Here is a 24,950-nt window from a genome sequence, read left to right on the forward strand (position 1 = left end):
AAATTTTTTTTAAAATAAATTTTCATTCCTCTAATAATTATAGATGTTGAGCATTTTTCATGTCTTGTTATTTATATATCTTCTTTGAAAAATGTCTGTTCAAATTGTTTTGCTCATATGGGGGGGTTGTTATTATTTGTAAAAGTCCTTATTTGTTCTATATATAATCCTTTATCAGACATGCACACATACACACAGACTTTTCTTAGTCTTGGCTTGCTGTTTCCATTATCAATTCTGTCTTTTGAAGAGCATACGTCTTTAGTTTTATGCAGTCCAAGAATCTTTTTTGGTTATTGTTTGTGCTTTTTGTTCCTCACTAAGAAATCTTTGTCTAATCCAAAGTTGTAAAGATTTTTAAAAATGTTTTCTTTTTTTCATTCTGATAACTTTCTTTTTTTAATTGTATTTATTTATATATTTTTAAAATTTACATCCAAATTAGTTAGCATATAGTGAAACAATGATTTCAGGAGTAGATTCCTTAATGCCCCTTGCCCATTTAGCCCACCCCCCCTCCCACAACCCCTCCAGCAACCCTTAGTTTGTTCTCCATATTTATGAGTCTCCTCTGTTTTGTCCCCCTCCCTGTTTTTATATTATTTTTGTTTCCCTTCCCTTATGTTCATCTGTTTTGTTTCTTAAAGTCCTCATATGAGTGAACTCATTGATTTTTGTCTTTCTCTGACTAATTTCACTTAGCATAATACCCTCCAGTTCCATCCACATAGTTGCAAATGGCAAGATTTCATTCTTTTTGATTGCCAAGTAATACTCCACTGTATACATCTATATCTATATCTATATATCTATATCTATATCTATATATCACATCTTCTTTATCCATTCATCCATCGATGGACATTTGGGCTCTTTCCATACTTTGGCTATTGTTGACAGTGCTGCTATAAACATTGGGGTGCACGTGTCCCTTCGAAACAGCACACCTGTATCCCGTGGATAAATGCCTAGTAGTGCAATTGTTGGGTCGTAGGGTAGTTCTATTTTTAGTTTTTTGAGGAACCTCCATACTGTTTTCCACAGTGGCTGCACCAGCTTGCATTCCCAAAAATATTTTCTTTTAGATGCCTTATGGTTTTGACTTTTGCTATTAGGTCTTAGATCCACTTCATGTGAATTATTGTGTATGATGTGAGGTAAAGGTCTAGGTTCATTTTTTTTTCTTCCAAAAAGGTATCTGGTTGTTCCAGCAACATTTGTTGAAGCTATTATCTTTTCCTCCATTTCCTCCTTTTTGTCACTTTGTTAAAAGTCAACCAATCATACATGTTTACCTCTGGCATCTCTATTGTTTCTTTTTTCCACCTTCCTATCTCTATGCAAATACCACACCATCCATTACATTTGTTCCTTTCACAGAAAATCTTGGAGTAAGAAGATGTCCAATTTTATTCCTTTTCGGAATTGTTGTGCTATTATTGCTCTTTTTTTTTTTTTAAGTTTATTTGTTTCGAGAGAGAGAAAGAGTGCATGAATGGGGGAGGGGCAGAGAGAGGGAGAGAGAGAGAAACCCAAGCAGGCTCCAAACTGTCAGCACAAAGCCCGATGAGGGGCTTGATCCCACGACCCTGGGATCACAATGTGAGCCAAAATCAAGTTGGACACTCAACCAACTGAGCCACCCAGGTGCCCCTATTATTGCTTTCATATTTCCACATACATGTTAGTATCAGCCTGTCAGCTGCTAAAACAGCTAGTTGGGATTTTTAAAAAATTATTTATTTAATTAAGTAATCCAACATGGGGCTGTAGTACATGACCCTGAGATCAAGAGTCACTTGCTCTTCCGACTGAGTCAGCCAGGTGCCCCAGCTAGTTGGGGTTTTGATTTGGCTTGCATATCAGTTTAGAGAGTCCTGATATCTTGACTATGTTGAGTCTTTTTTTTTTAATTTTAATTCCAGTTAGTTAACATACAGTGTAATATTAGTTTGTGTACAACATAGTGATTCAACAATTCCATACATCACCCAGTGCTCATCACAATAAGTGCACTCTTTAATCCCCATCCCTTATTTAACCCGCCCCCCCCCCCCCCACACCTCCCCTCTGGTGACCATCAGTGTGTTCTCTATAGTTAAGAGTCTGTTTCTTGGCTTTCTTTTTTTTTCTCTTTGCTCTTTCATTTTGCTTCTTAAATTCCACATGAGTGAAATCAATTCTGACTTATTTTGCTTACCGTTATACTCTGACTTATTTTGCTTAGCATTATACTCTTTAGTTCCATCTATGTCATTGCAAATGACAAGATTTCATTCTTTTTATGACAATGTTGAGTCTTTTGTTTGTTTATTTATATTTTAAGTAGGCTCCATACCCAACATGGGACTTGAACTCACAACCCCAAGATCAAGAGTTGTGTGCTCCACCAACTGAGCCAGCCAGGTACCCCCAATGTTGAGTCTTTCAATCAATAAATGTGGTATCTGTCTTTTTTTAGTTCTTTAATTTCTTTTAGCCAAGTATTATAGTTTTCAGTCTTCATATCTTACACATCTATACTTATGCCTACATGTGTATGCTTTTTGGAGCTATTATAATATTTTAATTTTGATTTCCAATTGTTCCTTGTTGATTTACAGAATAAAATTCAATTGATATTCCTTCCCCTTTAATCTGTATGCCTTTATTTCTTTCAGTTGTCTTACTGCTAGCCAGTTCTGAATAGAAGTTGTGAGACTATCAGTAATTTGTTTCACAGGGTAAAAGCATTCAGAATATTAGTTAAAGGCTTTTCATAGAACTTCTTCTTCTTTTTTTTAAGTTTACTTATTTATTTTGAGAGAGAGTGAGTGGGTGCGAGCAGGGGAAGGGCAGAAAGAGAGGGAGAGAGAGAATCCCAAGCAGGCTCCGTGCTGTTAGTACAGAGCCTGATGTGGGGCTCAAACTCACAAACTGTGAGATCATGACCTGAGCCTAAACCAAGAGTTGGACACTTAACCAACTGAGCCACCCAGGCATCCTGATTCTTTTCTTTTTAGAAAAAAAACTTTTATTTACTTTTTTTGAAAGAGAAAGAGAGAGCACCAGCGGGGGAGCGACAGAGAGAGAGGAAGAGAAAGAATCCCAAGCAGGCCCCATGCTGTCAGTGCAGAGCCCAATGTGGGGCTCTATCTCACTGTGAGATCAGATCTGGGCCAAAATCAAGAGTTGGACGCTAACCAACTGAGCCACCCAGGTGCCCCCGTTGATGCTCTTTATCTGATTAAGGAAGTTCCCTCATAAGTGCATACAGCTGAGCGTTTTATTTATCAAATCTTTGTGCATGCATTTATCATGATGTTGTTGTTTTTGTTGTTAGTCTATTAATGCGATGGATTACCTTTATTGATTTTCAGATGTTCAACTAGCCTGTCATCTGAGAATACATCACACTTCGTTGTGATGCTAGGATCCTTTTCATATACTGTTGGCTTTTATTTATCAATATTTTGGTGAGGGTTTTAGCACTTATGTTTTTGAGGACTCCTGGTCTGCAGCTTTATTTCCTTGTACTGTCTTTTTCTAATTTGAGTTTGGAATAATGCTTGCTCACAATATTGTTCAAAGTTTTCCTTTCTCTTCTACTTCCTGGAAGAGATTGTGTAGAATTGTATTTTTCCCCCAAATGTTTGGTGGTGCATGCCAGTGAGAACATTGTGGCTGAGAGTTTTCCTTGTTGGAAAGTTGTTTTAACTACATATGCAATTTAATATTTTAAAGAATATTAAGGTTATCTCTTCTTGAACGAGTCTTGGTAGTTTCTGTCTTTCAGGAGTTGGTCCATTCAAGGACCTAGAGGTTGTTATGCCAAGTGAAATAAGTCAGACTGAGAGAGACAAATACCATATGACTCCACTCATAAGTAGAATCTAATAAACAAACAAACAAAAAGGAGAATTAGACCTACAAATACAGAGAACAAACTCATGGTTGCCAGAGGGAAGAAGGGTGGAGGAATGAGCAAAATGGGTGAAGGGGAGTGGGAGATACAGGATTCCAGTTGTGGAGTGAGTCACAGGAATAAAATGCACAGCACAAGGACTATGGCCAACGATACTGTAATAGCAATGTGATGGGACAGAGGGTAGCTATAATTTGGTGAACACAGCATAATGTATAAAGCTGTCAAATCACTAAGTTGTAAACCTAAAATTAATGTAACATTGTATGTCAACTATACTGAAAAAAGAAAAAGAGAGAGTTGAACCATTCAAGTTGCCAAAGTTTGGGGCACAGAATTTGCAGTGTTCTCTTATATTCTATTAGTGTCAGTGTGGTTTGTAGTGATGTCCTGTCATTCATTCCAGATTTTGGCAAGTTGTGTCTTCCATTTTTCATGATTAGCCTGGCCAGGCATTGTCAATTTATTGGTCTTTTTAAAGAATCAGCAGTGGGTTTCATTGGCTTTTGTTACTGTTTTTCTATTTTTGGTTTCACCAACTTCTGCCCTTTATCATGCTCACTTTGGGGTGAGTTGTTCTTTTTCTTGTGTCTTAAGATGGAAGTTTAGGTTAGTGACTAGAAACTACCCTTTTTAAAATATGAACACTCATTGCTCATACTTTCCTCTTAAACGCGTGTTAGCTGCATCCCACAAAGTTTAGTATGCTGATTTCATTTTCATTCAGTTCAAAATATTTTCCAATTTTCCTTGAGCTCCTCTTTGCCCCATGAATTATTTAAAAGTGTGTTGTTTAATTTCCAAATAGCTGAAGATTTTCCAGATTATCTTTTTTTTATTTAAAAAATTTTTTTTATTTTAGAGAGAGAGAGCATGAGTGGGGGAGGGAGAGAGAGGGAGAGAGAGAGGGAGAGAGAGGGAGAGAGAGAGAGAGAGAGAGAGAGAGAGAGAGAGAGAGAGAGAGAGAATCTCAAGCAGGCTCCACACTCAGCACTGAGCCCAACATGGGGCTCGATCCCACAACCCTGGGATCACAAGGTGAGCTGAATCAAAGAGTCAGGAATTTGACCGACTGAGCCACTCTGGTGCCCTGAGATTATCTTTATAGTAATAGATTTTAACTTAAATTCCATTAGAGTCTGAAAAGAAGTGATGTAAGATATTGCTTCTTTTAAATCAGTTGAGCTTTGTTTTGTATCCAAGGATATGAACTATCTTGGCCAATACTCCATGTGCACTTGAAAGGACTGTGTATTGTGCTGTTGAGTGCTGTGTCAATTAGGTCAAGTTGGTTGATAGTGTAGCTAAGGTTTTCTATATCCTTGCTGATTTGCTCTTTGCTCTATCAATTACCAAGGGAATCCCTGACCATAACTGTTGAGTAACCATACTTACTGACAAGTAATGATTACTTACTTGTCCTCTCATTTCTGACAGTTTTTGCTTTCTGTGTTTGAAGCTCTGTGGTTTTGTGCATACATGATTAGGATTACTACGTCTTCTTGGTGAATTGACCTTTTTACCCCTGATAACTTCCTTGTTCCAAAGCCTACTTCACCTGGTATCTTTTACTGTACTGTCCTGGAGAGTATGGCCACTTTGGTGGATAGAAAGTTGCCGCTTCCTCCCAATTCCCGAAGACATCCATGCCCTAGTCCCTGAAACCTGTGAGGATGTTACCTTACAGGCCAAAGAGACTTTGGAAATGTGACTAAATAAAGTACCTGATTATCTGGATGACCCCAATGTATTCACAGGCTTTTTATTAGAGGGAGGCGAAAGGTCAGAGCCAATGGTGGGGGATGTGAGGACAGAATCAAGAGGCTGCAGTGATGGAAGGAAGGGGTCAGGAGCCACATGCTGCAGGCTGCCTCTGGAAGCTGAAAAGGCATGGGGACAGATTCTCACTGCAGAGCTACCAAAAGCAAGTGGCACTGTTGACGCCTTGGCATTAGCCCAGTGATTTTGTACCTGTGACCTGCAGAACTGTAAGACAAATCTTTGTTGTTGGAAGTCACTAAGTGTGTGGCTATTTGTTATAGCAATCATAGGAAACTAATAAATCTACTTAAGCTTAACTTCCGATTAATGTTTGCAAAATGTATTCTTTCTCCTTTTACCTCCTGTAGACTGCACATAGTTGGGTCATGGTGGTGTTAATCCAGTCCTACAGTCTCTGCCATTTAATTGTGCTTTCACCGTTTACATTTAATGTAATTATTATTTTTTTTTTTTAATTTTTTTTCAACGTTTATTTATTTTTGGGACAGAGAGAGACAGAGCATGAACGGGGGAGGGGCAGAGAGAGAGGGAGACACAGAATCGGAAACAGGCTCCAGGCTCTGAGCCATCAGCCCAGAGCCTGACGCGGGGCTCGAACTCACGGACCGCGAGATCGTGACCTGGCTGAAGTCGGACGCTTAACCGACTGCGCCACCCAGGCGCCCCACATTTAATGTAATTATTGATAAGGTTGATTTTAGGTTTATCATTTTACTCTTTGCTTTCTGTCCCCCTCTTATTGTTTGTTCTTCAGTTTTCCCTCTCCTGCTTTCTTTTGGCTTTTTGGTATATTTTTAAGTATTCCACTTTTTAAATTAATTACTTTTTAAGGAGGCTCCACACCCAAGGTGGAGCCTAATGTGGGGCTTGAACTCAAGACCCTGAGATCAAGACCTGAGCTGAGATTGAGTCAGATGCTTAACCAACTGAGCCACCCAGGTGCCCCTAAGCATTCCATTTTACCTATTGGTAACTATAACTCTGTATCTCCATATGTTGTTTTTAAAGTAGCTGTTGTAGGTATTATACACACCTAATTTCACAGACTCTACATAGAGTTAATATTTTACTTCTTTCAGAGAAACACAGAAGCCTTACAAGTGTCTAGGGCCTTCACCCTCACATGTTGTATGTGTTGTATGTATTACACCTACATATATTCAAAGCTTCTGAGACAACATTATTGGCTTTGCTTTCAACAGCCATACGTATGGTAATGAATGTAAGAGGAAAGAAGTATGCTATTTGCCTAGTTATCTACCTTTTTTTCTCATCTCTTTTTCTTGAACTTCCCGGCTTCCTTCTAGAATTAATTCCTTTCTGTCTGAAGAACTTAACATTTCTTGTGGAGCAGACCTGCTGGTCACAAACTCTTCCCATGTTCCTTCCTCTAAGAATGACTTTATTTTGCTCTCATTCCTTTAAAAAAAAATTTAGAGAGAGAGAGAGAGAGGGAGAGAGAGAGAATGAGTTGGGGAGGGCCATGTGGGAGACAATCCCAAGTAGGACCTGCACTGCCAGTGCAGAGCCCAACGTGGGGCTTGATCCCATAAACCATGAGATTTTGACCTGAGTCAAAATCAAGGGTCAGACAACTGACTGAGCCACCCAGGAATCCCATTCCTGAAGAATATATCCAGAATTCTAGGTTGGCTCTGTCTCTCAGAACTTTAAAATCTTCTGACTGTGATGGTTTCTGATATGAAATCTGTAATCATTCTAATTGTTTTCCCTCTTTATGTAAAATGGCATCTCTCTTTCTTTCTCTTTTTTTTTTTTTTTTGGTTTTGACTAGTTGAATTATGATTATGATGTGCATGGGCACGGTTCTTAAAGCTCATCCTATTTTGCATTTGCTGATCATCTTGGACATTGTACATGTCAATGTATGACTTTCAACAAATCTGTAAAATGGACAGCTATTTATTTCTTCAAACTTTTTTTCTTCATCAGTATCATTCTCCTTTTGCTGGAAGATTGACTATATACATTGACTCACAAATCCCTGAATCTGTGTTCAATTTTAATTTTTTACCTTTATTTTTTAAAGAAAAATCTTTTTTGATAGATTTTTATTTTGTTTATTTTGAGGAAGAGAACACGAGAAAGTGGGGGAGGGAAGAGACAGAGGGAGAGAGAGAGAATCCCAAGCAGGCTAAGCTAAGAGTGGGGTCTGACTTGGCTTCGTCCCACAGCAGCAAGACCACCACCTGAGCCGATATCAAGAGTCAGGCGCTTAACCCACTGAACCACCCAGGCACCCCACAAATTAAAAAAAAAATTATTTTAGAGAGAGAGAGAGTGGCTCCTGGGTAGCTCAGTCGGCTGAGCGTCCGACTTCGGCTCAGGTCATGATCTCACAGTCCGTGAGTTCGAGCCCCGTTGTTGGGCTCTGTGCTGACAGCTCAGAGCCTGGAGCCTGGAGCCTGCTTCGGATTCTGCGTCTCTGTCTCTCTCTGCCCCTCCCCCACTCATGCTCTGTCTGTCTGTGTCTGTCTCTCTCTCTCTGTCAAAAACAAATAAACATTAGTGAGAGAGAGTGCAAGCGGGAGAGAGAGGCAGAAAGAGAGAGAAATTCCAAGTAGGCTTCACGCTCGGCACAGAGTCCAACTCAGGGCTTGATCCCATGACCCTAGTATCATGACCTGAGCTGAAATCAAGACTTGGACGCTCAATGGACTGAGCCACTCAGGCACCCCGCATTCATTTTTTATATCTTTTTTTCCTCTACTGTTCAGATTGCACTTCCCTTGTTCTGTCTTCAAGTTCACGGACCCCTGCCTCTGTCATCATCCTGCCACTAGACACAATGAATTATTTCAGTTACTTAATTTTTTTCTAAAATTTCCTCTTTCCCCCTTATAATTCCTATGCTGGGAGAAGTCTATTTTTTCCATTTATTGTACAAGTGCTTGCCCTTATTTCATGAAGCTTGATTATAAAAGTGGCTTTTGACGGTTGGTCAGCTCAGGGTTGGTGTCTGTTGATTATTTTTTCCTTTGAGTGTTACTGAGACTTGCCTGTTTCTTTGAATTTTACATCAGACAGAATCTTCTGGGCAAGGTGGATGTTTGTTTGAGCAGGTTATCACCCTGCTTGGGTACTGACAGTGTGACATGCTTTCGAGGATGTAGCTCCCAGTCACAGTTCAGCTTTGACAGCCCTTGCTGCCCACTTCTCTGGTTTCACTTCCAAAATGACACCTGCTTACCGCCACTTCACCATTCTCTTGTTTCCTCCTAAAACGAAGGACAGATGTGTCTTGGGACCTGGTTATTCTGTTCTCCATGTCTCAGATCTTATCCTTTGGGTTTCTATTTTTATGATGTTCCGCTGCATTCTGGAATACCTCCTGAGTTCTGTTTCCCAGTTCCCCAATTTTCTGATCAGCTATCTTCTATCCGTTAGAGAATAGATCTTTTGAGTTCCTTCATTCAATTAATGAGTTTTGACCTATGAAATTTCCTTAGGGAGCACCTCTTTGTTTCCACTGAACAACTCTTCTTATATCACGCATGTCTCATCTTCCTCTGAGGACCTAAAGCACGCTTAGTTTTAAGTCTCCTTCCAGTTTTCAAGTTCTCTCCCTTGCCTTGGTTGGGAATTCCCCCAGTGACCGGGTCTGTGCTCTATTTTTCACGGCACAGTTGATTGTGTACACTCGGTCATTTTGCCACTGAGCTGACCCCTTCCTCGCAGTTATCACCCCCATTTTCCTGCATTGTGAAGGCCTCAACAAGTGACCAGCTTGCGACTGCTTCAGACTTAAGATCTGCAGGTGTTCCAAACTCAGTGTTCTGCTCAGGGTTCCAGCAGGTGCGCGGATCACTCACAACTGAGCTCATGCTACATGTGGGTGTACATTGGTACCTGCCCGTCCTGTCGTGTCTGGGCATGACCTCTGATCAGTGAGTGGGGGTACTGCAGCCGCCATTCAGACAGGCAGCAGGCTCAGAGCTCCTGGCCTCACACCAGGAACCCGTATCTCCTTTGGGGCTCTGCCACCTATCACCGCGTGGACACAGCAAACCAGGTCCTGGGGCCCGTCCCCGAGATGCATCACCAAGCCCTCTCAGCGCTGGTCTCTGCTTACGTCTAGGGATTCACGCTGCATTTCTGGCTCTGATTTGTTTTCACTGTGGCTACACATCTTACAAATCTTTATCTAGCATTTCGGTGTGTTTGGAGTGTGGCCTTCAAGTGGCCCCACGACATGAACTCTGACACTGCAGTCACCTGAATGCCGACAAGCCACACATGAAATCGCCCCTGTGTGTCTCAGGCATCACAGCACTCCTGAGGGGAGAGGCCCCTATCTCATCACCATGAGTAACAGAAGACTCAGGAAGGGGAAGTTTGTGCTGAATACTGACAGTGTTTCAGCTTCAATTAAATCTCTGAATTGCCTCCAGCACCTGCTCTTACCCAGTGCCTGCAAGAGGGACGCACAGTATGGGACGGAGAGGCTATCCCAGGGAGGGGACGGGGCCCTGAGGCAGCAGAAAGGACTCAGATGTTCTGAAGGGAGGTGATGAAAAGAAGATGGTGATGACTTACAGGAACAAGGAAGTCAGTGAAGGGAAGTGTTGGGGGTAAAGAAAATCCACAATACCAGGGCAGGAGGAAGGGCTGTGCTGCCTTGGGAGAAATGACCATCTGTCTTCGATGACCTCCCGACACCCTCCTCTCCCTGGATCATCCTCCTGGGGCGGCCTCCAGGCACGAGACAGAAGGCCAAGAGCCTTCGCCACCGTGCTCTTGCGCTCACGTCCAGTCACCGGATACACACCACCACGCCCCTCGGCACCCTCTTAACAACGGCCAACCCATCGCAAGACTCAAGAAGCGTGTGTGCATCACCACGCCGGCCTCCCTCCTCCTCCTCCCACCGGGCCCCCCTTCCCCTGTTCCTCCCTCCCACCATCTCCGAGGGACCCTTCCAATCACCCTGCCTGGTCCGGTCCCGTGTGAGGCTCCAAACGCTCCCACCCTCTCCTTTACGAAGCTCTACGTTGCACCATCTCATCTGCGAGGCTGTGACCGTCCGGCCGGAGCTAAACCCACCAGCCCCACAAAGAAAACCCACCCTCCAAACCGAACACCTCCCCGAGTGCACACAAACCGAGCTGACTTAACGATTCTGTGCCTTCTGTCTGGCTGTCCCATCAGCCAGTCTGAACCTGGCCAGCTCCTCTCCCACCTGCCAGACTGGGAGGCCGCCCTGGCTCGTTTCGCTCCACTCTAAATGTGTTTTGTGTCGTAGGTTCCTGTAAGGCTTCAGTGAAAAAACCCCATCAACGACTTAAAATACTGATCAATACGGGATCTCACAGCCAGATGAGTGCTGGGGTTTCACTACTGATTATCAATACAACTAATTGCCAACAGAGCCCTCCCACATTTTATTTCCTACAGTGTCTTTTCCAAACAGAAACCCGTTCATACTGTCTGCTGGCTAAAATCTTCCCACTGCTTTAAAGATGAAATCTCTAAGGCTGGCCTGATTATCAGACTCCTGTGTGACAAGGCCCTGGCCTCCTCCTGATTGCTCTCAATTCTGAGAACAGCTCAAGATCTTTCTAGTTGAGGGTGCCCTTCACTCCCATTTCTGCTACCCCTGGTTCCTGCCTTCTGTCCCTCCATACCCCAGAGGGACCACAGGTTGTATGACATCTACCTGTTATCGAATCTCATGGTTCCCTGTTTTTTCTTTTTTATTTATTTAATGTTTATTTATTTTTGAGGGAGAGAGAAAGACAGAGCGCAAGTGGGAGAGGGGCAGAGAGAGAGGGAGACACAAAATCCAAAGCAGGTTCCAGGCTCCAAGCTGTCAGCACAGAGCCCGACGAGGGGCTCAAACTCACGAACTGTGAGATACTGACCTGAGCCGAAGTTGGACGCCCAACCTACTGAGTCACCCAAGCACCCCACCCCCCCACTCTGCTTTCTTTTTAGTTCCAACCTGGAACAGTCCTGTAAGACCGAAAACAGAATTGTTTCTTTTCTACCTAAATATTTGTATTGTCTGTTGTCACTAATCAGAGCCCCATGAGTCCAGGGAAGGAAGGACTCTGTCAGCCTCATCAATGATTCTCCAATGCCTGGTGCCATGACTGGACATGGTAACTACTCAGTAAACACTGAATGATTGACAGACAGGGTGGTGGAAGGAAGGAAGAGAATTTGCATTTACAGAACTCAGGAAAGGGAAGTGTCTCACCCAGATCACACAGCCTCTGTAAGAGGCACAGGCAGAACTGGAACTGAAATTGGGCCGGCTCCCAGATCCGGCCCACACTCCCCGACCTTGGCTTCTGGGACCAGAGTCACTCTCTGGACTTGGGCTTGGCGGGGAACAGGCAGAGCGGCAGGGCCGTGTGGGGTCTGGTGAGACTCGCATCTGGTCTGAAAGGTCGCAGGGCCTCCCTCTGTCGGGCGTCCTTCAGGGAGAGCAGAGCAAGGCCCCGGAGGGGGTGTTCCCCTTCCTGTAAGGCCTCTCGTGAGGAACCCATGATGGGGACCACAGAGCCTGGGCCATGTCACACCCTGTGCATGTGTCTGTCCCGTGGACTCTGAGGACTTTTAAGCTGTCTGCACCGCTGGGACCATGGGAGGCAGCGTCAGGACCCAGACCCTCACCGCCCTTCTGTGTCTCGGTGAGCTTTCTGGACAAGAGGAGGGATGGGTGGCTCCCGCCCTGCCCCCAGGCCCTGGGCCCTGAGAGACCTCAGGACTTGGGAGGCATGTTGGGGGCAGGACTTCTGGGGGCCAGAGAGTGACCCCCGGGGTCATTGGACCTGACTGGGCCTGGAACAGCTACCTGCGGGTGGGGGGACACTCTCACAGGGAACTCTCTTCCAGGGCTGTGTCGGGGTCCGTGGGACCAGGTACAGGCAAGTGAGTGCTCCCCAGACCTCCTGTTTCCACCCAACAACCCGCTGGGCAGCTGGGGGGCACCGAGGGTCTGGGCTGATGGTGACCAGTCCGGGAGGGGCCTTGGGGTGACAGGTGGGAAACAGGGGAGAAGGGCACCCTTGCAATTCCCCATCTGACTCCTTTCCAGGGTACCTTCCCAAACCCTCCATCAGGGCTGACCCCAGCCCCAATGTCACCAGGGGGACCCCTGTGACCATCTGGTGTCAGGCATCTCTGCAGGCTGATGTCTACTATCTGTATAAAGAGAGGGTCTCTGAACCCACGTCCATGGAGATCTCACAGGAGTCCAGCGACAAGGCCAGTTTCTCCCTTGGATTCATGAGTGCGCACAATGCAGGGCGGTACCAGTGTCAATATCACAGCAGGAACGGCTGGTCACAGCGGAGTGACCTCCTGCCCCTGGTGGTGACAGGTAAGGCAGAAGCTGGCCCCTCCCCTGGGGCCCCTCCTCCAGGTGGAAGGGAACAGAGTGTGGCCTCAGGGGACTCTCGCTCACTGTCCACACTGGGGTACGTGGAGCGATGGCCCCTTTAACACTGCCCCTCCTTCTCCCTCAGGAGTGTACGACCCACCCTCCCTCTCAGCCATCCCAGGCCCTGTGGTGGCCTCAGGAGGGAACGTGTCCCTCTCCTGTAGCTCACCACATCCATGGCAAACCTTCCATCTGCTGAAGGAGGGGGGAGCTGACGCGCCCCGACACCTGGAATTGAAGTTCCCTCGTGAGAAGAGGCAGGCACTGTTCCCTGTGGGCCCCGTGAGCACCTCCCATGGGGGGACCTACAGGTGCTACGTTTCTCCAGCTTCCTACCCGTATGTGTGGTCACTCCCCAGTGACCCTCTGCACCTTCAGGTCACAGGTGAGGGGCCCCTGCCCTGCCCCACCTACTTCCTGGGCCCAAATGACTGACCTAAGCTGAGTGCCCAGTGGAGCCCTGGGGGTGATAGAAAGTGGGTGGGGCACTGGCCTCCTGAAGTCAGACGACACATGGAAGCTATGGTGGGGGGGGGGGGTGCTCATGAGAGCCTCGCCTCAGGCCCTGGGGCCAACGTGGGGTGTGCATCCCCTGGTGCCTCTGTCCCCTCCCGTCCAGGCGCCTACAGGGAGCCCACCCTCTCAGCCCAGCCGGGCTCGCTGGTGCAGCCTGGAGACAACCTGACCCTCCAGTGTCATTCAGAAGCCGGATTTGACACATTCGCTCTGATGAAGGATGAGGGGCTCACACCTCCCGTGCGTTTAGATGGGCAGCCCAGCCCCAACTTCCCCCTCGGCCTTGTGAGCATCACCCACAGGGGCCGGTACAGATGCTATGGTGGACAAAACCTCTCCTCCACGTGGTCAGCTCCCAGTGTCCCCTTGGACATCTTCATCACAGGTGAGAGACCCACTCCCCATATTTCTGTCTGCTCAGGGTGTTGGGGCCATAGTCACCGCTAGGGGTGATAGGGTCCAGGTAGAGGATAAGGAGCAGAGGCTGAGATGGAGTCTAGGAACAGGGACAGAGAAAGGGACAGTGAAGGCCAAGGAAACAAAGGACACCCATCAGAGAGACAAGAGGAACTGAGACGGGGCACACGGAGTCCCAGCAGAGAGGACAGTCATCACCCAGCTCAGGGTCAAGGGTGTGTGAAGGGGGAAGCAGATCTATACACGTCACGAATTTTCCTCCCGCAGGCCTATACAGGAAACCGTCCCTCTCGGCCCAGCCGGGGCCCTCAGTGTCCTGGGGAGAGAATGTGACCCTGCAGTGTCGCTCGGAAATCTGGCTCGACACCTTCTACCTGTCCAAGGAGGGGTCACCTGCTCCTCCCCAGCACATTCGTCTGCAGGACACAACTGCACCTTATCAGGTCAACTTCAGCATGAGTCCTGTGACCTCAGACCATGAGGGGACCTACAGGTGCTACGCCTCATCCAGCCCCTCCCCCTACCTGTTGTCACACCCCAGTGACCCCCTGGAGCTGCTGGTCTCAGGTGAGGGGCCCCAGTCCTGTCCCCTGTGTGTCGTCGTGGTCAGGGACCTGTCAACGGAGAAATGCTAGGCTGGGACGGGAGTGAGGGGGTCACAGAAGGAGGGGAGCGGCAGACGGGAACCTCAGCTCTCAGAGGGATGGTCACAACAACCCCCATCCCTGCCTCCTACCCTGCCTGCTGAGGTCCTGACAGAAAGGAGGGAGGTGAGGCCAGAGGCCGACCACCCCCATCCTCCTCCAGTCTCCAGTCCCAAGAGCTCCTCACCGAGAGACACCAACACGAGAGTGGGGGACTAGCAGAGGCGTGGATCCCTGGGGGGACCAAGATCACCATCTCTGGCATGGCTCGTGTCAGGGGTGACCACGGGGCTCCGGGGGGCTCTGAGTCTGGGCCAGATGGCGGAGGGAAAGGTGGGCTCCCACCTGGGGGACCAGCACCCTGAAGTGGGGAGCATACAGCACCCCTCCTTACCCCTCTTTCCTGGTCCCCAGGAGGCTCTGAGGATGCACCAGTCACCCCATGGAGGGGTAAGTGGAGTCTCTGTTGGGAGATGCGGGTGGGAGGAGCTCAGTCTAGGCTTGCCTCAGTCTCTTCCTGAGATTATGGCCTGAGAAGCTCCTTCTCACCGAGACAAGTCCTCTGATTGCAAAGGGCAAGAAGGTGGCTGTACTGTGTGTGGGGTGCGGCAGGGTGGGGGGCGTGGGCACACACAGGAGGTGTCTGAGTTCACCCCCACAGACGGCAACGGGGGCTCAGCCCGAGAGTTGCTGTGCAGTCGGGGAGAGAGCAAGGCTTGGAAATCAGGTTCAGGCCCAGATCTGCTTCTCCCCCGCTGTGGGATCCTGGACAAGTCCGTCCCTTTCCGAGACCCATGGCTAACTGTCAGCACAACAGGCCTCCTGTCGCCTCCCTCAGGCCCACTGAGAGATTCTGGTGAATGCCCTCAGCATGGCCCCTTTTAGAGCTCTGGAAGGGGAGAGCCCTCCCTCCTGCCCTTGTGGATGCGTGTCCACACACACACACACACACACACACACACACACGGCACATCCACACAGGCCCCCAAGGGGTGTTGGGCCTGTGCACAGTGGGAGACAGATCTGGGCTTGGGCAGGGCGGAGATTGGGTTTGGTGAACAGGTCTCCACTCTGGTGTTCTGCCAGCATGGAAAAAACCCAAAATCCCATTAGGAAACCCACAGCCCGGGTTCCAGTCCGAGCCCTGCCGCCTCCACACTGGGCCACCTGGGACACGTGATCAGCCTCCCTGTGCCTCACTTTCCTGTCTGGGGGGGGGGGGGGGGGGGGGCGGCAGTCCCCTGCTGCGTGACCCTTGACAGGGTCAGAGGTGAATGCCCAGAGCCCAGCACGTGCCTGGCACACAGCAGGCGCCCAGTTAAATGGCATCACCGGCTCCTTCACGGTGTGGCTCTGCCCAAGGTCCCAACCGGTACCTGTACGTCCTCATCGGGGCCGCGGGGGCCTTCGTCCTGCTGCTCTGCCTCCTCGTCGTCGTCCTCGTCCGTCGCCGGCGTCAGGGCAAAGGCAGGAAGCCGGGTGAGAAGGGACGGGGGTGACCAGCCCCAGGGGGTGGTGGCTCTCCCGCGGGTGGATGGAGAGTGGCTCAGGGCACCAGCCAGACGCAGGAAAGGCCAGCGTAGAACTCCAGCATCGCCCAGTGAGAAAGTCTGGAGAGAGGAGTACATGTGAGCATACGTGTAAATATTTTAATTTTTTGCCTTCTCAAATTTATGAAATGCTTGAAAACACATCCAAGTTTTGTTTTTTGTTGGGAACGTCTTTGTTTTGAATTCTGTACGGTGATGGGAGGGGATTATAATCTTTCCAGTTCTGAGATCCTCAGCTTAAGGCAGGCCCAGGGGAGGGGTCCGCGGTGGGTGCCGGGGGCTGATTTCCAACTCCCCGCAGCAGCAGCAGCCACAATCCCAGCACCTGAGGATGAAGGCCTGCGTGGGAGGTAAGACCTCTCCGAGACCCCACTCTCACCAGCTGGTGGCCCCCTCACTGCCGCCTAACAGCCCTGTCTCCTCCCCAGCTCCGGTCCCGCTGCCACGGCCGCCCAGGATGAGAACTTGTGTAAGGGGAAGTGTGGGGCCACCCTGGGGAGGAGGCGGGCCCAGAGAATGTGGGTGGGCAGTGGAGGCTGTGGATTGGGAGAGGGTCCTGGGCTCCGGTGTGAGAGAGCATCTGATCACCTTGTGGCCTGGTAACATCACTGATCTTCTCTGGGCTCCTGCCATACAAGATCTCAAGGGATCTTGGCAAGAGATGGGACCGCCTTTTTCTGTCCCTACCAGATGCTGTCATGAAAGACACACAGGCTGAAGAGGACAGACAGCTGGACAGCCAGGTGGGCTCCCTGTGGTCCTGACCAGGGCACCCCTGCCTCTCTATGTGATAAATCCAGCAGACACTCCACCCGGCAGCCCGCAGCCTCTCTCTCCCTTCTGGAAGCACGCCACTCTCTGGGCGGCTACAACCTCAGGGTCCTTGGTCTCTTCTGTCGAGCTGTTGGGGACACTCAGGTCAAGGGGGCAGGGTTGGAGTTTAGGGCTGCCTGTGCCCTGCACAAAGGGCTGAAATCCAGGCCCTGGGCCAGTAGAGGCCCAGAGGCGGCACCTCCTAAAACCTACACAAAGTGGTCCTGTAGCTTAGCTCAGTCCTCTTTCTGTTCAGTCTTTCCCCATCTGTCCCACCCACAGCCACGGCTGTTCACGCGATTCACCCTGGCCAACGGGCTGAACCCCCTGTGGGGGCGTGGGGGCCTGTCCATCCACGTTGATGGCCACACTCAATTCCTACCTCCAGCCTTGCCCTCCCCCAGCACCAGATTCCAGGGGCCAACCATCCACGTACCAGCTGTGTCCAGGCAGTAGGCATTTTGGACCCCAACAGCCCTCCTCCCCCAGATACAAACTGAAGGAGGGCAAGGGGGGCTCAAGACCATCCCTCACGGTGTCTAACAGGGCCTTAGACCCCCCGTGGGTGCATCCTCTCCTCCCCAGGCCTCAGGCTTTCTTCTGCTCCAGCCACATACCTTTCCTCTCCTTCTGCTTCAGGCTGTAGTCTCTGAAGACTCCCGAGATGGGACTTATACCCAGATCAACAGCTTGGTCTCTGAAGACCCTCAGGATGTGACCTATGCCCAGCTCAACTGCCTGACCCTCAGGAGGGTGACAAGTGGACCCGCTTCCTCCCAAGAAGAGCCTCCAGCAGAGCCCAGTGTGTATGCATCTCTGGCCATCGGCTAGCCCAAGCAGGACCCACACCCCACACTCCAGGAGTCTGCGAGGTCTCCTGCAGGGAGCCTGGAGGGCAAAGGAGCTGCCCACAGTGGGTACTACCTGATCCCACCCAGCCTGGAGGCAGGACAAGGACCCAACTACTGGGACCTTGTGGAAACTCCTTCCAGGAATTCCCATCACCATACAGCTGACCTTAGGGTTCCTGTAAAGTGACCCACTCCAAGGATTCCCATGGAAATGCCAAGACCAAGTGGTAACCCTGGTGGTGGGGGAAGGGCAGGGCCTACCAACCAGCACTAGGATAGGACTACTCAGGACCTTCTGTAGAGTTTGTGGCAGCCAGGCAGCCTCCCAGGACCATCACTGCGAAGCTGGGTCTTAAATGTCCTTTCCCACAGGCCCCTAATTAGGACTCACCCACTTCCCAACCCCACCAAAATGAGCTTTGAAATCAGTCTGTTCACCTTCTCAAGGGCTTCCTACCAAAACCCAACTACAGTAGTTCGTCTCCACCAGTGACCAGCTCTTTGCACCCACCCCCAACATTTAACCCCTGAGCCCCACTCACTACTTCTCTGCCGGGAAAGGACTCCACCCCACCCCAATGCAAACAGCTGGCTCCCAGCAGCAGACGTGAGTGGGGTGTACTTCCCCTACCCCAACAAGGACCCCCAGCTGGTAGGCTCCCCAGGCCCCTCTAAGCAAGAGGCAATGCTCCAAGTGTGAACTTGCTAGGATGAGGAAGCCTGAGCTTTTTTCCCACCACAGAAGCCTGTGTGTTCAGAGAAGGAAGGAGAACAGACCCACCAATAAACACCAGTTCCAAAGGGTTGATTCTGTTTTATTATCTGATTAGAAAACTAGGCAATCCATAGCCCAGCGGTGGGGCGGGTGGGCTCAATCCTCCTCCTCGTCATCTCCTGCTCCAGCCCCACCCTGGCCCTTCTTGGCATTCTTCCTCTTCACGCGACCAGGGCGGCCGCCCCCGTATGGAGAGCGCAGGGAGAAGTCGATGTGCTTCTGGGAGTCCAGGCGGACAATGAAGGACGGGATGTTCACCACCTGCTTTCGGACCCTGGAGGGGGCATGGCAGGTGAGGGGAGGGAGGAAAGGATCCCAGCAGGATGAGACCCTACTCTCTGCTTCGACTCTGCAGCCGGCAGAGTGGGTGCTGCAGCCACGCTGACCCCACAGCACCTGTGCGATCAGGAGGGCGTCAGAGCATTGCGGGAGAGAGTTTTTCCTGTTCGCATCTTACAGAAGTGGAAACCGTCACAAGTAAACCCCACATGTGACCACTAAGTAAGAAGGCAACATGGCAGCAATTCCAGGATCTGATGTTTAAAACTCAACTGAGCTTCAGGTGTAGTACCTGCGATGCAGCATCACAGTCCTTCAAGCAGCCACCCGTCCAGGTTCTCTGGAACCCGACAGAGGGCAAACAGAGCACCCAGATACAGAACCCTTCTGCCCTGACAGCTGCCACCTGGAGCCACCCAGACCCCTGCAGTCCCTGGCACTTGAGCATCAGACCACGGACTGAGGCGAGCTTACCAAATTAACGCCCACACTGTGCAAGAACGTGACGGCCACCAGGTGGGGGGCCCAACAGACAGCCGAACCCACGAACCCACTCAAGCCAGCTGGGCGCACCCAGAGCGGTTACCTGTCCAGCTGCCTGCACGCCCGCAGAAGCCTTCACAAGGTGTACGGCTCAGGCCGCAGTGACCCTTGCGCTGGGCTAGGGGGAGGATGAGGCTGTCCCCAGCACCCCATGAGCTCTCTGCTTGGGTCAACCTGTACCCTCAAGGTATGTTCACACCCGTCACCTCCGAGGGCTGCACAGGAGGTAAGGACAGCAAACTCAGCGAGGGCAACCGCCAGAGGAGAGGATGGGGTGGAAGAGAGACTCCGGGAGCCCAGAGGGAGTACCTGATATGGCGCTGGCGGATCAGCACGCGGGCATGGTGGATGGATTTGGCCAAGCCCAGCTTGAAGACCTGGGTCTGCAGGCGCCTCTCTAAGAAATCCTCGATCTTGAGGCCCAGGATGTAATCCAGTTTCATCTTGCCCTCGTCCAGCACCCCAATGCGCACGAGTCGCCGCAGCAGAGCGTTACCTGGTAGGAGGGGAAGGAAGCACGCATTCGGGCTTCTGGCTCACTTCAGACTTCTTGGGAGCTCCCTAGCATGGAGGTGGGATGTGAGTGGGAAGCAGGGCCCATGACTCTGATGTGAGATCCAACACAGTGGCCACAGTGTGGCTCCTACAATCCTCACAACCACGTAACACCTACCTGTCTTACCAAGGAGGGCAGGTGACCACACCTACCTTTGTTCTCTGAAACCAGGAACAGAACCTTCTGTGAGCTGTCAGGAGAGTAATGAGACAATCCTGCCAGGACTTAACCACTCCCCACCGCCCCCAAAGACTAGGTGCTGCGGCTGCTAACCACAATGAAGCGCAGCGGTCAAGACCTAACCTGGAGTCAAGAAACCGCTACTAGTCAGTCAAATCTGAGGCTCAACCGCCTTCCCTGACAATATAGGGCTGTCAGCACTTAGCCTCTAGGCCCTAGAAGCCTCAGACTGGGCACACGTTTAAGGAGTACATCATATGCTCTACCATTCTATCTGTGGTTTCCTGCTGAGAAATTATGGTGTGTTCATGCCAACAATGGCATGAAGTCATGCCCTTCTGCCAGTAACCCCAGGTGCAGGAGGCCTTGCAATTTGCCCATAGCCCCTGACCACTCCACAGCAGCCAGGACTTGGGATCCCGGAGGCAAACCCTGTCCCCAGAGTTCATACTCACACAGGCTCATAGCCTAACACCATGACACTGGGGTAAAAGCCCAACTTTGCTTTTCCTTAAAAAGGATTAGTTTCACTTCTCGTCAAGTGACCTTATCATTCATTACAGCAAGACAATTCAAGGAAGCTCTCTGTACTATCCCGGATTCTTGGCATCATGACCCCTTGCCCCTGGAAAACTGCAGTCTTTCTAGCACAGCTAATGGAGAAAGACGATCAAAATGGAGAAACACACTCTACCTTTCCCAATATCCCAAGTCCTAGTATGGCTTAGTTCTTCACTCTAACAAATGCTCAACCTAAGATATCCATGATACCAGGGTGCCTGGGTGGCTCAATTGGTTCAGCCTCTGACTCTTGATTTTGGCTTAGGTCATGATCTCACGATTTGTGGGACTGAGCCCTGCAGCCAGCTGCGTGCTGATAACAGAACCTGCTTGGGATTCTCTCCCTCTCTGCCCCTCCCCTGGCTTGTGCTCTCAGGATAAAGGGAAATGCAAATCAAAACGACAGTGATGTCACCTCACACCTGCCAAAAACAGTATCAAAGACAAAAAAACAGTCCGTGAAAATGTAAAGAAAGGGAACCCTCCCCTCATGCACTGTTGGTGAGAATGTGTAGGGGCGCCTGGGTGACTCAGTTGGTTGAGCACCCGACTTTGGCTCAGGTCAGGCTCTCGCAGTTCGTGAGTTCAAGCCCTGCGTTGGGCTCTGCTGACAGCTCAGAGCCTGAAGCCTGTTTCAGATTCTGTGTCTCCCTCTCTCTGCCCCTTCCCTGTTCATGCTCTGTCTCTCAAAAATGAACAAACGTTAAATTTAAAAGAGAATGTGAGATTGGTGCAGCCAGTCTGGAAAACAGGATGGAGTTTCCTCAGAAGTCAAAACCAGAACTATGATGACATAGCAATGTCACTTCTGGATATTTATCCAAAGAAAACGAACGCGCTAACTGGAAAAGGGAAGCTCCCCCCACGCTCTCTGTAGCATTATTTGCAGTGGCCAAGACATGGAAACAACTTTAAGTGTTCACCGAATGACAGCTGAACGGGTAAAAGATGCGGCACCCACAAAGCGGGCGATTACTCAGCCATAAAAAAGAATGAAATCTTAGCACCTGCAACAGCACGGACAGACCCCGAGGTCCATGCCAAGTGGAGTCAGAGACAAAGGCCATGATCTCATTTATACATGGAATCCACACAAAGCTACCATCAACAGAAATACCCCAAATTCGCAGACTCAGAGTACATTATGGTGGTTGCCGGAGTCACAGGGGCAGTGGGTGAATGTGGTCAAAAAGTACCACATTCCAGTTACAATACTCACTGTATACGAGAAAGTTGTCAAGAGAGCACATCTTTAAGACTTTATTTCTCAAGTAATATCTGCACCTCACGTGAGGCTAGAATTCACAACCCTGAGTCAAGAGTTGCTGCACCAATGGAGTACATCTTAAAAGATCTCATTACAAGAAAACGTTTTTTAAGCTACAGATAGTGACAGAAATGAACTAGATCACTTATTATGATCATTTCATGGTACACAGAAATATCGAATCACACCACACATCTAAAAACTACATATAGTCTGTGAATTATACCTTGGTTAAAAAAAGACATTATTCAAATATTAATACAAAAAATGCCCCCACACAAACACTAGTTTGGGATTATCTACCAGCTAGGATACTTTTTGCCTTTTTTGTCCTCATGCTAGAGAACAGAAACTTGACATCAATTTTAGAATCTCTTTAGAAATTTCTATGTAAAATAAAACCACTATCATTAAAAGGCCTTTCCTCGTCCTAATGGCATGAAGCAAGCATTAAAATGCCTTAGTTTCTGATCTGAAAAATGGATGTTATACCTGTTTCTTTATAGCTGCCATGGGGATGGAGCCACAAACCGCTCCCAGCCAAGTGCTGGCTGCAACTAGTTTAAGAGTCAAAGCCTTTTTAATAAAAATCAGAACACTTTCTCACCCAGTCACTTGCCTTTAGTGGGGAAGGCTAGACCTCAGGCTGGACCAGTGACAAACACCTCCAGGGATAGGCAGAGAGCCTGCAGGCTCCTTCCTGTCCAGTCGGGCTAAACACCTTCGTTTACTAAATGCCTACAAACCTATGGGCTGCCTTCCCCAGTAAAGTCCACTTCTGCCACGGGAAACCATAAATACTCTGGGTTCACCTGCCCGGTCAGCCACAGGACTGCGTATCTGACCATGGGTTGGAGTAGCTTGATCTTCAGAAGGTCCCTCTGCCCTTAATTAACCGGCTGGCTCCACAAAGACTTTTAGATCAAGTCCCACCCAGGCATCCACAGGGGAGGGGATTCCTGAATTTTCATGATCACGTGATCTATCGGTGATGGTTCAACAAGCTCCAGAGCTTTCTCAACCTCTAATATGACTGACCGCCCAACCATAACGGTGAAGGCTCAAATGTAAAAGCAGTTTCCTTCTCAGCTATAGATTGGAAAAGAAATCAAAAATTTAGAAACAAGCAAAACATGATTCCCAGCCCCCCCTAGAAACCAAGTGTCCCCGAGCTCAGGCCAAAAGCAGTATCAGGAGGAGAGCTTCCAGGCAGCCCAACTTTAAGAGTTAACACAGAGCAAGTGACCTGTACACTTGTGACAGAAGCTTTCACAAGCCATTGTGGGATAGATACTCTGACTTCTTTCACATTCAGATACTGTTTCAACTGTTGGTCATGTTCTCTAAGCTTCCTGCAAACTCTTCTCAGTCCACCCCATCACTGAGTTTTGTCTGGACCCACTACGAGAGGATCACCTGTAAAATGTATCATAAGCTACCCCTAGGAAGCTGTCCTGCAGATTAAGTAACAAATCTAAAAAACTCAGAAAAATAAAACTCCAGCTACTTTAACATTATTGCCATCTTACAACCTGAAAAACAAGAAAATCATAAGGTGATTGAAATCAGCTGTTGCTCTGGAAAGGTGGTAAAGTTCCCAAATGATCTGCATTCCCTTCCCAAATCATCACCCTACAGGCTGCCTTCCCGTTCAGGCTTTTGGAAAACACCGCTGACCACCTTATAAAAGCAGGCAATGCTTGGGGAGCCCCGCGTCACACGCTTACAGAAAAGGGGATTTGGCCCCAGACCCACTTTTCCCACAGATGACTTCCACTCAGGGCCAGAGGTGGGCTCCCCCCGCTCGGCCCAGACCTTTGACCAACGGACGAGCAGAGGCGGGAGGGAGGCCGGCGGCGCCCCGCACCCAGTGTCCCTCCCGTGGGCTCGCGCACACTCCCTCACCTTCAAACAGCCGCCGCGGGTCCTTCTCGTCCAGCGTCAGCAGCTCCCGGGCAGCCTTGCGGATCTTGGCCAGGGTGAACTTGACCCTCCACACCTCACGTTTGTTGCGGAGCCCATACTCGCCTGCGAAAAGAGGGGTCTGGCTGCTGGGCGAGCGAGCTCGGCCCCCCGGCCAAGTGCAAACGCAAGGCTGGACAACCCCGCCAGACCCCAAACCGTGCCCACCTCCGGGGGGGAGGCGGGACGCTCACGCGAGAACGCCCGCGGCAATGAGCACGTGTGCGGCCTCACCCACGCGCCGGCCAAGCCCCACCTGGCCCGGAAACAAAAACCCGGGTCACACTACTCACCGATCAGCTTCAACTCTTGATCGAGGCGGGATTTCTCGAAGGGCCTCCGAGGGGTCACGTAGGTTTTGCGGCAAACCCAGCTCCGGGCCACCGGCATGTTGGCCGCGAATGTCCGCGTGCGCCTGCGCGGGACGGAAACCCGAGCCTATGAGAGCCGCGCACGGCGCCTGCGCAGTCCCACAACGCCGCCGCAGGCTCGCGAGAACCGCCCGCGACGCCGCCAAAGCCGGCTCGCCCAGCGCCACCGCTCTGCAGTCCCGTCCAACCACCTCCGACCGCCTCAACATACTCATTTCATGTCGGAAGGTCCTTACGCCCCTGCAACCCACACCCTGACCAGAGAGCCGGGCAGCACACTCACCCTCACCGTAGCCTCCGAGAGCTGAGAAAGAGAAACTTCCGCGGCCCGGCCTCGCTTTTATAGCAACGCCGCTGCCTGGTGACGTCAGCGCGCACGCCGCCAGCCTGCACCAATCAGAAGAGGTGGTGCCGAGCGGAAAAGCACTCGGAGAGGACAGGTAGGGCCGGGGCGGGGAGCTGAGTGTGCCGCCCGCGTCTGTCCTTGACTGGAGTCACGGCGTCCGCCCCCGGGGAAGTGAGGACCGTCCTGCGCCGCTGGGCGGTCACCTCACAGGACCCGCTAGCGAGC

General features: G+C 49.9%; 2 protein-coding genes and 1 long non-coding RNA gene across 7 annotated transcripts; 1 reads left to right on the forward strand and 2 right to left on the reverse strand.

Moving 5' to 3' along the window:
- The first annotated feature begins 11,927 nt into the window (after positions 1 to 11,927).
- Positions 11,928 to 18,688, forward strand: LOC115502666 (leukocyte immunoglobulin-like receptor subfamily B member 2). 5 transcript variants are annotated; one of them, XM_030298283.1, is made up of 12 exons: positions 11,929 to 12,342; positions 12,548 to 12,583; positions 12,750 to 13,034; positions 13,180 to 13,479; positions 13,714 to 13,995; positions 14,295 to 14,594; positions 15,086 to 15,121; positions 16,034 to 16,150; positions 16,523 to 16,571; positions 16,650 to 16,690; positions 16,912 to 16,964; positions 17,674 to 18,688. In XM_030298283.1, exons 1-12 carry the CDS (start codon positions 12,294 to 12,296, stop codon positions 17,863 to 17,865), a joined length of 1,740 nt encoding a protein of 579 aa, XP_030154143.1. In that variant the 5' UTR covers positions 11,929 to 12,293; the 3' UTR covers positions 17,866 to 18,688. The 5 variants fall into 5 exon arrangements, with proteins under 5 accessions (XP_030154147.1, XP_030154143.1, XP_030154144.1 ...); XM_030298284.1 differs by having other exon boundaries at positions 16,526 to 16,571; XM_030298285.1 differs by lacking the exon at positions 12,548 to 12,583.
- Positions 14,323 to 15,734, reverse strand: LOC115502733. The gene is made up of 2 exons (XR_003965172.1): positions 15,066 to 15,734; positions 14,323 to 14,641 (listed from the first exon to the last, which is right to left on the reverse strand). It is a non-coding gene; the product is annotated as an uncharacterized LOC115502733 (long non-coding RNA).
- RPS9 (ribosomal protein S9) lies at positions 18,685 to 24,766 on the reverse strand. The gene is made up of 5 exons (XM_030298393.1): positions 24,663 to 24,766; positions 24,302 to 24,423; positions 23,952 to 24,074; positions 19,792 to 19,978; positions 18,685 to 18,934 (listed from the first exon to the last, which is right to left on the reverse strand). Exons 2-5 carry the CDS (start codon positions 24,396 to 24,398, stop codon positions 18,757 to 18,759), a joined length of 585 nt encoding a protein of 194 aa, XP_030154253.1. The 5' UTR covers positions 24,399 to 24,423; positions 24,663 to 24,766; the 3' UTR covers positions 18,685 to 18,756.
- Between the last annotated feature and the right edge of the window lie 184 nt (positions 24,767 to 24,950).

The sequence above is a fragment of the Lynx canadensis genome, chromosome E2 (assembly GCF_007474595.2).
Source record: "Lynx canadensis isolate LIC74 chromosome E2, mLynCan4.pri.v2, whole genome shotgun sequence".
Lineage (NCBI taxonomy): Eukaryota > Metazoa > Chordata > Mammalia > Carnivora > Felidae > Lynx > Lynx canadensis.

What these genes read in the sequence shown, in the direction of transcription:
- LOC115502666 (XM_030298283.1), top strand. Translation starts at nt 12,294, where the DNA reads ATGGGAGGCAGCGTCAGGACCCAGACCCTCACCGCCCTTCTGTGTCTC. An exon ending in CTTGGACATCTTCATCACAG is followed by an intron (nt 13,996 to 14,294) that starts GTGAGAGACCCA and finishes TTCCTCCCGCAG; the next exon opens with GCCTATACAGGAAACCGTCC. An exon ending in ACAGACAGCTGGACAGCCAG is followed by an intron (nt 16,965 to 17,673) that starts GTGGGCTCCCTG and finishes CTTCTGCTTCAG; the next exon opens with GCTGTAGTCTCTGAAGACTC.
- RPS9 (XM_030298393.1), bottom strand. Translation starts at nt 24,398, where the DNA reads ATGCCGGTGGCCCGGAGCTGGGTTTGCCGCAAAACCTACGTGACCCCT. An exon ending in CCCGCGGCGGCTGTTTGAAG is followed by an intron (nt 19,979 to 23,951) that starts GTGAGGGAGTGT and finishes CCCTCCTACCAG; the next exon opens with GTAACGCTCTGCTGCGGCGA. An exon ending in ATCCGCCAGCGCCATATCAG is followed by an intron (nt 18,935 to 19,791) that starts GTACTCCCTCTG and finishes TGCCCCCTCCAG; the next exon opens with GGTCCGAAAGCAGGTGGTGA.